This window comes from Corvus moneduloides, chromosome 5 (genome assembly GCF_009650955.1).
Source record: "Corvus moneduloides isolate bCorMon1 chromosome 5, bCorMon1.pri, whole genome shotgun sequence".
NCBI classification, from domain to species: Eukaryota; Metazoa; Chordata; class Aves; order Passeriformes; family Corvidae; genus Corvus; species Corvus moneduloides.
Window position 1 is genome coordinate 44,503,401 of NC_045480.1, and position 15,160 is coordinate 44,518,560.

The 15,160-nt window shown below is 38.7% G+C and overlaps 1 protein-coding gene across 2 annotated transcripts; it reads right to left on the reverse strand.

The window, feature by feature from the left end:
• Positions 1-778: 778 nt before the first annotated feature.
• Positions 779-15,115, reverse strand: CFI (complement factor I). 2 transcript variants are annotated; one of them, XM_032110289.1, is made up of 12 exons: positions 14,769-15,115; positions 12,896-13,175; positions 12,121-12,265; positions 10,598-10,776; positions 9,478-9,588; positions 7,794-7,910; positions 6,629-6,667; positions 6,017-6,120; positions 5,294-5,409; positions 4,327-4,604; positions 3,133-3,234; positions 779-1,225 (listed from the first exon to the last, which is right to left on the reverse strand). In XM_032110289.1, the coding sequence occupies exons 1-12, from the start codon at positions 14,826-14,828 to the stop codon at positions 1,008-1,010; spliced, it is 1,749 nt and encodes a 582-aa protein (XP_031966180.1). In that variant the 5' UTR covers positions 14,829-15,115; the 3' UTR covers positions 779-1,007. The 2 variants fall into 2 exon arrangements, with proteins under 2 accessions (XP_031966180.1, XP_031966179.1); XM_032110288.1 differs by having other exon boundaries at positions 12,896-13,214.
• Positions 15,116-15,160: the final 45 nt, after the last annotated feature.

Below are 15,160 nucleotides of genomic sequence, written 5' to 3' on the forward strand. Positions count from 1 at the left end.
GAGGGTATTATGTATAGTCTGATGTTTTCTTTATGACAGCAAAGAGCCTAATTTTAGATCTCCTACTTGGTTTTGTAGAATTAAGTCTGTATGTTTAAGGTATTGACTTTTTATATATTTGTATTGTTATATAAAATGTGTGTGGGTATAAATATATATATGCACATACAGTGTGTGATAGTGTGTAGAGTAAAACTCTACTTGGTGTTAAGAGTTTGCTGGATACCTGAAATATATATACATACACAGGGATCTTAAGATAGTAAAGATGCTTTTTATTTAAGTTGGAGATTTAAGTTTTAAAATTCCTTTGTTGTGACCAGCTGCTGTTAAATTAATAAAACTTAGAGCTACAAAAATTGCCCCAGGCTAGATGATCAGATGATGTATATTAACTAGATATGAATTGTCTAAGTTTGTAGCTGCAAAAACTAGCAAGCAGATTTATTATTTGAGTAACTGTTGCATTGCAACAAATCTCATGGTCATAGCCAATCTGTGGATTAATAGATGGTCCGAAGTCTACTTCTGCAATAAGCCTGAGGAATCAAGTGCCAAGCAAGGCAGCCTCCTGAGGCTTTCTGGTGACTTAGACCTTGAGATGATGTGAGTTCTTTAAAGCAGCCTGGCTGCTGTCCTTTCTGTGAAGTTCACATATTGCCAGTGCAGTCATTTTCCAACCACTGCTTCCAGTATTATTGTCTCTTTTAGCTAGATAAACAACAGCAACTGAAATGCAATGTGAAAAGTGGAAAAAAATCCAAAATAACAAGAAAAAGATATTTTAACGTCTGCTTTTATTAGAGACTTTTGCTGTGGACTTGTGCCTGTAAAATTCTCTTCCCACAGGCTCTGCAAAATTGTGATATTCATAGAGGGTTAAGAATTTTCAAAATACATTCCTTAAAGATTTGTACTGCTTGTTGCTAAGTTACATGACTGCTGATATGTGAAAAAGGACTATTTTTGCATGGGTGATTTGAAGGAAGCATTTCATTTTCCAAGCTTCAGACATTGTACCGTGAGATGAGACCCCTTGTCACATGGTGGCTAATCCAGTCATAATAGCTGGCAACCTGCGTGTACACGCCAGGGTGACCAGCCTCCCCACAGTTCTCACCCCAGCTCACAACACCCCAGACATAGGCCACGTTTTCTGCATCAAAACAGACCAGGGGGCCTCCTGAATCACCTTTACAACTGTCTGTGGAGCCATCATAAGTACCTGAAGAGGAAATAAAAAGCAAAATTGAGTTAAGATACAAGCTGGCACACAAAGCAGAGCTCAGGAGATTTTTCAGGTTTGTCGCTTCCTGACAGGTGTCTGTCTAATGGTCACCAGTAAAGGAGATTTGGAATCTCTTCAAGTCTGTTACTTACTTCTCATTTCAAGTGCAAGGCCTCTCTTTATACTTGTGGCTGGCCCAAATTCTCATTTGCTTTTTCATCAGTCTTGTTTTACCCAGTGCAATAGGGAACAATTCAGCCACATTGCCAACTATAAGAAGTAGCCCATAAAGATGGAACAATGTAAAAAGATTTGTGGACTGATTCCTTTGGAAGTGAAGATATAATAATATGTGTACGCCTCTGTGTCTGCCTTTGGTGTCCTCTCTACCCAGTAAGCCATTGTGCAGTCTCATCTGTACAATTATTTTCTTTACCAGCTTTATGAAAACAGATGGGCAGGCATGAGAAGGAGAGCACATGAATCCTGGGATGAGAGGGAGAGCAACTGTCTGTAAGTGCCCCCACTGCATGGTTGGTCCCAGGGCTGCTACCTGGTGCTCCTTTAGGAACACCACGTAGCAGCCCTGAGGCACAAGTGTGCAGGATCCAGTGCCCTTTATGCTTCAGTGCTCACAAACCTACTCATTTGCAGGTCAGCAAATAAGGAAAATTATTTCCAAAAAAATGAAGCAAGATGGATATGATATAAACAGAAATGCTGCTACAGAGCTAGAATGTGATTTTTGCTTTTTTCCTATATACTCAGTAAAAGTTTATGGATTTCTAACACCCTTACTATACTTTTCTGCTTGGTTGACTGTCCTAGTATGAAGGAGTCCATACAAAGCATGACTCCCCAAGCTTTTAAAAATGTAACCTCTTTTTTGAATCTCTACATTTCTGAGAAAGAGTTATGTGAACTTTTCAGAGTTGGGATTACTAATCCTATGAAACAAGATTTTATTGCCTTTAATCAGTTTAATTAATGCTTGGATTACTAACTCCTGTGGATACCAGCCCTTAAAGTTTTTATTTGCATCAGGGATGGAAAGTTAACCCCTGATATCCCCTTTCTGAATGTGTCTCATGTGGTATTGTCATTATCCCCTTGTAGTAAAGTATGATCACTTGAAATATACTGAAGAAAAAAGAGATAAGTTACAGAATTGGTGCAGTAAATAAGCCCCGTATCTTACAGATGACATGCTGAATTTATCATGAATGATTTTGCTTTCATATATGGTTTTTATTTTCTTGTTGAGTAGTTTGTTTAAATAGTGCCTTTACTTTTTGATTTAACAGTTGAAACCATCTGCCCTGTAAGTTGAATACTCACTGCTCTTTTAGTCATGTATTTGGCAACATTTTTTGTCACTTGAGAAGCAAAAATGTGTATTCAAAATCCTCATTTTAATACTACGAGTGGCAACCAGTTTCCTGGCCAGACTACTCTAAGTTTGCAAAGTTAACTGTATTTTCCTGGGATGCAGTGTGGTAGTGGCAAATGTCTAAGCAGATGAATAGTTACATTCTAGTCAACAGGCTGTGTGTTCCAGGACAGGCATTAGCTTAAACATGTTGCTGAATCAGAATCAAATAGAGTAAAGGTAGGAGGTTCAGTAGGCTGTAGAGTGCTTGTGTATTTAGAAAACATAACTCAAATTACATGCAAAAATTTGCCCATATAATCATAGAAACTTGTCATGCTGTCATCTGAACTCTGTTTATGAATACATATATAATGGTGGATGCCACAGGCTCCAGTGGCTGACATTTTGCCAACAGTGGTGTTGTGGTAGTTGGTTTATTGTCTTCCTTAAGTCTGGAAGATTCCCACCCAGTATATCTGGCCTAAACTGAGACCTTGATGGTAGAAATTATAGTAATAAAATTGATGCTTACCTGCACATGCCATTTTTTTAAAAAATCGTCCTGGATACAATTCAGAACAATTGTGAAATAAATTAACATTTCCCCACTTGAGGATAAATTGTTTTTTGTAATCTAGAAAAGAAAAAAATATTTTCAAAATTTAAAATTGTAAGTACACATTAGACACATTTAATATAATAATTTGAAAGTTAGTTATTTACTTATTTAGAGAATATTATCTTCAGTATTATAAACCAGAAACCTTAAACTGCCACTAACATTTACCCAATATATTGGCCATATATTTCAAAATAAAAGCAGAGTGGTGTAATTGCAGTGTTAACTACAGTACTTTCATGTGACATTTTCACCCTTTCCATTTCCTTGTATCCCTCAGGGTTTTTTTTCCTGTGTTTTCCATATCAAGGTTTCCAGGCACTTGGAAACTGGTATATTGCTTTCTGTGAAATGGAGATGTGGCTGTGATTCATCCTTATTACCTTTTTTCCAACTTGGCTCTATCTTTGTGGAGTACTTACTGTAGATACAGGTGAATTATGTATTCACAAGTCTAAAGAGATGCTCTATTTTGTTCTGTCTGTTTGCTAGCAATTCCCAACTTTGCATTTGCTGGGTGGATGCTACTGAGTATGGAGAGGAGGAACCTCAAAACCAGGCTGGAACGCTGTGATACAAAATAAATGCTTCCCAAATCTTTGAAAGCATGATTATACTTGGCTTATGTGTCTCTGTGCAAGCTTCTCTGGGCTAAACCCAACCATGGCAGTGACAACATGTGCTGAGTTTCATGACTGCTGGCTGCAGCTCAGATCCTGTTGGGAAGGGGACAGAGGACAAGCTGTGACTGTGGGCCCCCGTGAGCTACCAAACACCATCTGTTACATGTTGTTAACAGGTCTCGACAGCTAATACAATTATTAGATGGACAAAAGGAAAATTTCTTACTGTTGGGGTAGTTTTCATCCAGAGATGTCCTCCATATCAATCTACTAAGTGGCTGAAACAGCAGAGGAAGCAGTACAGAAAAGAGAACCCAACAATGATACCTGAGTGCCAAACCACAGCCTACATTTTCTGTACTCAGCCTCTTCTGACTGCTTTGTGCACAACTATTCTTCAGCCTTTTCAAAATAAAAGCTCATCGCAATTAGAAAATGAGTTATACAAATAATACATTCCTGTAGCAAGCACTAAACCAAATACCTTTCTCTAGTCCCCATCCAGAAACCTTGCATGTGTCACCAGTCTTGAACATGTACTCTGACCAGGGGACACAGGCAGGCATGCTGTTGTCTTCCAGGAAGCATTCTCCATGCTGAGAACTTTTCAGCTCCAGCAGAGCAATGTCATTTTCATAAGTTGATGCATTGTAATTTTCATGAATTATCACTTGTTTTAGTTTCAAAGTATTTGTCTCTTTGTCGTGGTCTATTGTATGCAGCATTCCAACCCAGACAAGGTAGAGATGGACTCGATTTGCCCTGGAAAAAACCAGCCAAATAAACACAAGAACTTACATTTCAACTGTTTTAAAGCTGTAAACTGTTGCATTTTATCAAAGTTTCTGTAGAATAAAAATTCACATTAGAGACATATATTTTCTTTCTGGACTTAATGCCCAAGTTTTTCTGAAGTGTAGCAAATTCAAGACAGGTGACACATGCTGAGTACTGCAACTAATGCAGAAAATGATGTTAAAGCCAGGCTCTGTTTAGTGTTGTGACAAAAAGATGCTGCTCTGATAATAGAGTAAGCAGATGTGGATGGGACTGGCAAATCTTACATGTCTGCTCTTGGCTTGTTCTGGGGAATATATGACCCCAGGGACTTTCTCTGGGAACAGATCCTGGACTTCCCCAAGGTAGAGATGGAGAAGAGGTCCCTTGTATTTAATTTCAAGCAGAGTGGCTACAGTGGACCTTTCCTGCCTGTCTGCTATCTGACTAAAGTATGCCATGTCTCTTCAAACTCATTGTTACTTTTTATCTTTCTATTCACTGCCAAAACACTCTATTTTCCCTGAATCTTCCTCATTGTTCATGTGGGTGAGTCGGTATTTTAAACTGTTCTGTTCAACAGACAAATAGAAATTAACAAACATGTAGCTGAGAATATCCAAAACAATCTTTTTGCCTTGCAGTAAGAAAATAATTCCCGAGTTTGTTTTTACCTGACACAGTGAGCAGCAGTCAGAACCCAACAGCCACCAATATAAACCCCTCCACAGTACACTGTTGAACCTTCATTGCTGGTGTCTTTAATTGCCACTTGCCAAGGGAATTCACCCTATTCAATCAACAAACACAAATAATGAGAAGTCATTGCAGTTGTACAACTTTTAGTGCATAAAGGGAAAAACATCTCTTGGTATCACCTAATCTCCTTGACTATGTCTGATTTTAAATAAAAGATCTGCTATCCAGAAGTTGTAAATTGGGCTCCATGAGATATAAAGGATTTATATACTAAAATTCAGTAATTTTATTCAATCTTCTGACTTGGTGCAATGCCTCCTTCCCTCCAGCTTTCAGTCATGAAACCCCTTGTAGTCAGAGAAACAGATGTAGGGTCTGACCCTACACTTTTGCTGTATTGTCTTTTAAAGACGCAAATTTTAATTCCATTTTGCCAGAATTGTTATTTTTAGCTGTAGTATTAATTGTTTTTCTGAGTAATTTTCAGTGTCTACTTGTACTATAATGCTCAGTTTTGTAACTCCATATTTTACTTTATAAATTGTGCTTCTCTTTACTTTCATTCAGGGCAACGCCACTACTGCTGCAAAACATGGCATAAGCTGATTTTGTTATTTCCTTAAGTTTAACAGAAGGCAAATAATGCCCATTTAAAGCAATGCTGAATGAACTCATATCTGGTAAGGTTATTTTTTTACCTTTCCTGCAATCTCTCCACCTATGATTCTTTTCCGTCGAGTTAGTGTGTGATTTCTAACACCGCAGTGCACTTGGGGAAGAAGTGTCTTTATCATTTTTCTTTCTTTAACAAAAAGGAAAAATGTATCTCAGAATTCAGGTATACATTCTCTCTATTTGGAGACAGGCTTATCTTTATCTTGAAAATCTGAGTGCTGCAAATATGCCAGCAGCTGAAATAGGAGGAAAACAAAGATGAAAAATTTTGGCATCTGTCTTTGCTTTGAAAATTGTTTGTGTCTTAGCATCACATTACTTCTCTCCCTTTTCCAATGCTGCTTGCATTCCGGTAAATAATTTTAAGGATGTTCCCCTAGGTTTGCTGAGAGTTTACCTCAGCTGGGAGTTCACCAGTTGCCAAAACATGCAGATGTAGGTCCTCAGCCAGGATGAATTATTACCGCGTTCTTGAAATCAGTGAAAAGTGAGACCAACAGTAAATCCCACAGTGTACATTAGTAAATCACAAAGTCAAAATATCTGAGTGTTCTGGATCTGAGGAGCTGGCTGGCAGCTAGAAAGTCACTAATAAGAGGGTATGCTGTTGATTTTGGAGGGCTAATTACACTCACCTTCATCCATACTGTCATTTTCAGCAACTTCTTCTTTGCCTATAGTAGAATAACAAAACACTAAAATTATTGGCAGACATTTACTTAAATCTGTGTCTGTGTGCCAAAATTGTGGAACACATTTTAAATGCATAAGGGCATACTGTTCTCATGGAGAGCAATACTCTCCAGCCTGGTGCCTGCTGTTTCCTTTCCTGCTAGGCACTGTTTGGCTGCCTCAGCCTAAAAATGACCTACAGCCAGCAGATACTCATTTATAACTACACAACATCTACTCACTTTCCAAGCCTAGGGAGCCCTTCTTCCAGGAAACCCTGAGAAACTGCCTTTTTTTTGTTTGTGATCTCTAAAGAGATGTCCCATTCTTCTCTACCAAAACCCACCAAAATTTCTCCTGCCCCATCAACCTTTGAAACTTTCTAAAAACCAAAGGAGCATTAGGTAACAGGTTTTTGTTTGATTTTTTTCCCCCCCAATTTAGATTATGCTGTGTGCCTCCTTTAACGGGGTAAGGGAGGATATTCAACACAAGAGGTAAATTAAATGCTTGCTGAATCTGGTTTGTCAGCTTTTATTCAAACAAAGTGCCCACTGAATTCAGTCCTTAAATGGGGGCTGAGCATTGTGTCTGTTCTCATGTCACTGACAGTAATGTTTACATTTAGAGTTCACTTTACCTGTAGTAATTACCATTTACCAATAGTTTTTACTTTTTTGGCCTTAGACTTTCTCTTATGAGAGCAAGGAAAACATTCTGATTTTAAAACAAAGCATAATCTTTTCAACAGAGAGGGGAACAGCACAGAAGAATTATTATATTGACAAACTAGTTGAATACCTCATTTGTGAGGAAAGTATTCCTGCTCACCCTCTCTACACTTTCTTAAGGGATACCAGTTTGATAGCTGGCCACTTAAACAAAAGACATAATCTGCCTTAAGCTTCCAAAACCATCATCTGTTTTCTTCCTTCCTTTAGTTTTCTTGTCATTCTTTTCCAGAAAGAAAGGAAATAAAATTGTATGACCTTTTCTTCCTCCTGTGCATAACATAACATAGGGAAGACTGATTCTTGCATAATAAATAGTATAATAATATGCATTGTGCAGCCTCTAGTTTAGGGCTGAATGAAAGGAAAGAAACAAAAACATCTTTCAGAAAAAAACCTGCACAGAGAACTCCAGCTTCATCCTCTCCTGTGAGGCAGTCGATATCTTTGTTGCAGACATTCTTATTTGGAATACAGATATTTGACCGACAGTGGAAACTGTTGTTTCTGCACTCTGTAACACAGGAGAATTACAAATGTAAATCACAGGATCATTTGGTTCAGCAACCTCACACTGTCAGAGAGCTTTTTAAAATATAAACCAAATGTATATCCATATTACATGGGACCTGGCTGTTCATAAAGAGATTACAAAAGCAAGCTCTGTGCATGTAAACAAAATGAATACTTGGCTCTCCTCACTTTAAATCTTGAAGTTATAAGACTTGAAAAATGTGGATCCCTGTTACCACTGCAGTACTGTACTGCTAGACTTGGTGTCAGTCCATACCAGTTTCATTCCATAACACGTCCACACTCAACCTCAGCCAAAAGACTTCCAATTTCACCAGCGTTACTGATCACCTCAAATGAGGAACTGATGATGCTTGTGCCAAATCTCACCCTCCCAAATCAGAGACCAAGCTGAGTTTTGGTTGCATGAGCTAAATGCCTAAATGGAGGGTTAGGAATCAAGAGTCCTTTTAGGAAGAGACTGGACGTAATAATTTACTTCTTCTAAAACTCTTGATTATATGAAAAGGTATTATAAACCTGAGAACCCCTTCCCTTTTAAATTTTGTGATCCCTTTGAATGTTATCAAAAGCAAAGCAGTGCTTGAATTCATGGCAGGGTCTTCTGAGCTAATTTAAAATCTCACGTCAATCTACTATTTAAGGTATTTGTCTTTAATAGAAAATAAGATAGTTCTCTAAAAGTATCCAGATATCCCAATATGATCCAAAGACCACTGAACTCAACTGAAATACTTATTTTGATTTCAGGAAGCGTTGTTTTCAGCCCATTCAGCTGAAACAGCACTATTTTTGTCATGTGGAATCCAAATAAATGTCTACTAGATGTATGAAATCACATGTATTTATTTTTTTTTCTAAAATTTCTGTGACCATGTTTCCACAATTATAAGATTAATCTTACTTACAATTGTAACACTACAAAATTAAGGTTATGGAGGGATAATGATGGGATTTGTAATCCACCTTAGCATTGGGCACTGGAAACCCAAATTTTGGAAGTATTCTCCTGCATTCAGGTCATGCTAGATCCATTCCTTATTTCTAATCAGAATTTTTACAGCTGGAATTGCAGATGCTGAAAGAGTGACTTCTCATGAACAAGCAATGTGCCAGGAACTCTTCACAGATGTTCCATGGATGATCTTGCATTAGTAATAAATTTAAGAGAGATCTTCCTTTGGTTTAAAGATAGTTCATTAGAAAACCAGTGTCGTTTAATTACTATTGATTTTTTCCAAGTAAAAATACATTTTCATTCTAACAGGACTCATTTTTTGTATCAATTTTTAACGGCTTCCTAAATAATTTCATTTTATTTCCTCATCCTCTGAGGAAATCCAGATTCTCAAGAGATCACTTGCCTGCTTCAAAACTGTATTTTATGCCTTTTTTTTGCCCTTCCTTATACATAAACTATGGTTTGATTGCTTTGATGTAGTGACTTACTGGACAACAGAATTTAGCTGTTACATCACTGTAAAAATTCTTTGTGGGTGGTTTTCTGCTGAAATTAGTACGAAACACCTGACAAAGGAAATTCTTACCTCTACAGCACAGTTCATCACTCAGGTCTCCACAGTCATTGATTCCATCACAGGTTTTATTCAGAGAAATGCACTTCTTGTTGACACATTGAAACTCCCCATCTGAACAAACTGTGCAGCAAGATGAAAATGAAGTTAGTGTGGAATTGACTGTAGGTTCATAATTGCCCAGGGAAATACTCTGCCTGCATATTTGATTCTGTCAGCAGTTTGGCCTATCAGCAGTAGGTATGCTGGGGCCCAGTCAGGTAAATAGGAATATTTTTTTAGTGTTTTGTTTGCCTTTTCATGAGGGTTTCAGTGTGACCATTTATTTTCTTCCTCCAAATTCCAGTAGTCTGGCAAAAGGGAATTTAATTTCTTCTAATGAAAGGACTGGCAAGGACTAAACCAGAAATGACCAGTTCAAACCCACTGCAAATGATTCAAGGAACTAGGATGATGGAGGTTCCTCCTCTAGAAAGAGCTCATCAAGAACCTGTGAATAACTACTTTTGTAAGAGAAACCTGAGATGATTCATAGCTTTTCTAGTCAGCAGCATCTCAGGCTGATCCTCAGCAGTCCCAGAGAAAGCTCACTGCAGAGAATGAAAAGCTGTTAGAATTCTAAAGAAGGCCTTGATTCCCCTTTTATCAGTGAGAAACTGAGGAGTCCTAAACCCCCCATGAGACACCAGCAGTTTCACCATAGCCATGTTTGTGTGGCTGCAGTGCTCCTGGTGTGCTAATGGACCTCCCTCAGTGAGCACGACAGTGTCACCTGGCTGCCCACCAGTTAACCCGGGAGAGACAAGACTTGTGGGATACAATATACCTTGGTACCATTGGAAGGGATGGTGGAACAAACAGAACCATGTGTGAAATAATTTTCCTTTGGGGAAATACCTGTAAAAACACTTCAGGAGCAACAGTGATTTTTCAAACTTGCAAACTCAAGACTGTCTTGATTCTAGATTGCCTCAATTATCTTAAAGTATGCAAAATTATGATTTAAAATAATCAAAGGGTTTCAGTGCAGGTTTTCTGTGGCTGAGAGTTCAGCAAACTAGGTCCTCATTATTTAAAATAAACTTAAAATGTAAAAACACCGAAGAGATATTAAACTAAAAGAACTACTAACCTCTGAGATTTTCTTGGCACTGCAGGCTAACAAGTCCCTCATTACTATCTCTTGATTTCATCTCTGTGTGACATTCAGCAAGACTTGTCTCCAGGCCCCTGCAACTTATTTGCAGACAGTGCAATGAATTTAAGGCAGATTCTGTGATGCTGGAATTGGTTTGGTAATATTCAGCACCTCTGTGAAGATACAAATAATAATAATAATAACAAATTATATCATTTCACCATGGATTGTGCACTGCTTTTATTGTTTAGAATTTATATGATTTCCCTCAATGTCAAAGAATTTTGGTCATGGCTAAGAAAAAGAGCAGATTTCCCATGGAGTTGTCTAGGGGTAAATGGGAGATGTTTACTTTGGAAGAAAAAGTGCTAATTTTTGCAGGTTGCTACCTAGAACTGTCCCCAAATCCATATGTAGCTCTATGAAAGACACTGTGTATCATGATGGATAGAAAAGTCTCCTTATGCAGCAAAACTTGTAAGCTCAGATCTCTATCTCTGTGTGGACATGGGTGAGCCATAACCTGGAAACGATCCTGCATGGGGTCAGCTATCCTTGGTGCCATCAAAACCAGTGAATATTGAGGAAGCTCAGGCCACTGCACGGCTGGGATTGATAAATTTTCATCTTTCTTGGTTTTACCTGAGCAGTATTCTCCTAACAGTGTATGTATGCCCTACCTTAAAGAAATAATGGATCGAGTAAATAAGTAACTAGAGAGGCTTTCAGTGAGACTCCAGGGCTCAGTGCTCTGTCCCAGGGCAAACCTTTATCTGCTATTTAAAGCTACACTGATCAGGACGAGGAAATACTTTCTTTTCACCCAGAGAGGCACTGCAATAGCAGTTTCAGATTTTTGGGGACATTTTTAGGGGTTTTTTTCCGTAAGGTTGGGGAAGCAAGTCTACCTAAGTTAAATTAGTTGTACAGGTGTAAAATTATTATGTACAGGATACAGAGGTGACTCTATGAGGAGCTGAATATGCAACTTGGGTCATCAGTGTGGTCACAGGAAAAAAAACAAGTTCTGTGGGGCTTCAGCCATCCCTGGGGCCAGGGCAAGCAGTGGCAGCAGGGTAAGGGGTGAAGGGAAAAACCCCATGTTCAGGTTCTTGTTAGTCTGGCTGGTGTAAGTGGCAAAACAGAGCTGTACCCTATTGTCAGCCGTCCTGAGAAACCTTTCTCTGCACACAGATCGTTGCTCAGAGCTACCTGGGGATGCTCCATCCATGCACTTTCCCTAACACAGGCCTGAGAAAACACCTCCAATTGGTCTTCATCTTTATTTTAAAGTAAAACAATTATGGTTTGCATAGTTGTAACCTGTAACAGAACACAAAAATTGTTTTGGCTCTCACTCTCAGGTGTCAGTTTAAGAAGTTTTATCAGAATATTGTAGCCAATACACTGTTCATGAGTTTTCTGTTTTAACAGTTGGCTGTGACTGACACTTCTGTAAGCATCACTACTTTTTCAGATCCCTTGCAGTTATCCAGAGATAAATTCCCCAGACTTACAATTCAAAGCCAAGGTGCCTGCAAGCCACATTTGCTTCATTCATAGTCCACTCACTAGCGCATACAAAACTTTCTTCCTTGTGATTCACAGGTTTTACTCGAAGCAAACTTGAATCTTCATGACCCAGAGAGACTGAAAATGTTTCTTAAAACATAAAAAAAAGAGAGAAATGAAAAAAATCCGGAAACAAAATCATATTATATAGATTTATCTAGTAGAAAGACAGCACAATACCAAATCAGAACTGATTTTGTATTTACAGCTGAAGTTCATATGGAAAGAACACTAGATTGGGAATCTGAAGTTTCAGGTATTATTCCTGAATTTTCTGAGCATTGACTTTGTGTCTTTGAGCCTGCTACTTTTTCAGAATATGCCAGTTTAAGGACAAATGAGGGTAATGGGTACGTAAGAGTACCTGAAAGTCTACCAAGAACAGGTTGCATTTTCGTATAATAACCTTCTTTAGGGGACTTTTGGTAACCAACCAATAATACTTGAAGTGAGAGGGCCAGATCCTGCTTCTATGACCTGTGTAGCAAAATGCCTGCAGCAATCTGTGTAACAAAATCAGCAGGAGGATGACCTGGGCCTGTCAATCACTTAATTTTTTTATGAAAATCAACAGATACTGCCCATTTTCAGTGACTTTTCATTTTCTGTTTGATTTGTTACTAGTGCAAGAAAATGAACAGACTTTCTGAGCTGTAAATAGTGTAAGCATCTCCTTAGCCACCCATGACTGATAAATTCTGGAAAAGGAGGTGTTAATACCTTTAGGCATGCATGTTCCCTTGTGCAGGAACTTTGCTTTGGGCTGTTGACACTCATAGCTCTTCAGCTGACAGTAGGTACGGAAGTTCTTTCCACTGGTGGAACAAACTGCAGAGCCATTCTTTGGGCACTGGTAGGGAAGCTTACAAAGGCATTTTCCCTCCACACATCGTTCCCATGGCTGACAAAAAACTTTTTTACAGGACTTGTGGGTGTATTGGTTGCTTAAGCATTCTCTTATGAGGTAGGTGTCTTGCTCAGCTGGCTGGGCAGGCTTAACCTGTCGAAAGGGGGTTTTTTCAGCATTAAATGCTGCATTCTGCAAGGCACAAAAAAAAAAAAATTAAAATAAAAGCAAGATTAGGGACTGCATCAAGAGTTTTGCAGATCTCTTCACTGACCTCAGCAAGTGTCCATTCATAAGCCTTTCCAATCTAACCAAAAGTTGCTAAATGCCATTTATAGTGTTTATCCCCTTGTCTTGGCCACCTTGTCTTCCTGTTTTCCTGAACACTTTTTTTTCTTTTTGGGTCATTTACCTGGTGTGATGTTCACTCTCACTGATCTCCCCCAAACTTTATACTCTTTACTTTTCAAACATCAACTGAAGTGCAGAGCAGATTATAAACATTTAGGAATTTAAGCACCAGAAAGTGAAAAAAATAGCAATTTGGGGGGTTTTTTCCTAAGATTTGTTTTATTGGCCTGGTTGACTTTGGATTTAAATATCACCAGTAAGTATTTATGAACTACTTACTAGCAAATAAATCTATAATTAATGATTTGTTTTGCAGAGTCCATATGAGTGCTCAAATAACAAGTATCTCAAGTGTCTGAAAGCAATTTGAAAATTGAATGCTCTTCCTTATCAACTTTTTTCCTGTATCTTGCACAGCAGTGGATTTGCAGGGTGGTTGCTGGCCATCACTGGACTGCAGATACAGATTCTGACCCCCTCCCTCTGACAGCCTCTGGGTGAGTGGCTCTGCACCTGTGTTTGTGCAGCTCTCTGGTGACTTCAGTGCTGGCTGGATGCTTTTGCTTACTAAGATCTGTGGGTAATATGAATGATGAAACATGAAAAATATATATGGATGGGCTCTGTGTGAAAATGGGAGAGAAACGTTAGTCCTCGAATGTGATTTATCAGCTTTGACTGAGTCAACTGAATCAATAGAGCTGAAGTTTAAAGTTCTCATGAGGAAATCCTGGCCACAGTAAAGTCAATGAGGATGTTGTTGGGGCAGAATTTAATCCAATACCTCTCCTTTTCACGGTTGTATAATCTAATTAAATTCTTCCTGCTGTTCTGGGGTCAGTAGGATCCAAACTGCGAGCCAGATCCGGCTTGGCATAACTCCCATACTGTGTTAGGTGTTCCTCCTCACCGGGAACAACAGGTACTGATTCTTATCTCAGGACTTCTCTGAAAGACTTGGGTTGTGCTGAATGCTCAGCCCAGACCGGCTTTCCTGGGCACTTCTGCCCGAAGACAACCCCCAGCAAACCTTCTGGCAGTGGGACATACCACGCTGCCGTGTTACAAGGCTGCAATCCCGCTTCTCAAAAAAGGGAAGCAGGGAAAATTGCAGCACCTTTCTCTAGTCAGCCTTGCTTGCAAATTTGATTTAGGATAGGCTCATGATTAAAATATTTTCCAGAAACCTGTTAGCATAAGCCCCGGATAGAATCAAAACATGAAAGAGAAATAGCAAACTTCACACATTCAGGCTGGGCTAAAACAAATGTATGAAACACAAATACTATGAAAGGAAACTTTTTTTAAAAACTCAACTGGTTTTGCTTTTATAACAATAAACTATTTATTAAAGGTTTTAATAAATTTCTGCTAACACAATAAAACGTATCTTACCTCTGATCCACAAAGACAAAAGAGACACAAAAAAACCAAGCAAACTGGGAGCATTCGCATGATGAGATTTTTATCTCCCTTCCTAGACAAATTCCTGTGGCTGGGATTCTTTTGAGTGTCAGCTGTTAGATTTGTGTTTAATTTTTAGCCACTAGAAAAATATTTTGAAGCGTGTTTAGAAATAAAGTACAGGAGCCTCAACTATTAACTGATAAATCTGTTCAAAAGATCCTGCCTTAACTGGTTTTATGTACACATAAGTGTATGGCGAGATAACCAAAGTAAAGCCTTTGAAGTAAATGATTAAAAGGAAGCGCTTGTGAGGGCTACACTTTTCTTTTCTTTGCCCAGAGGAGCGCGATCGATCCGTCCCACGGGCTCGCCGCGCTGCT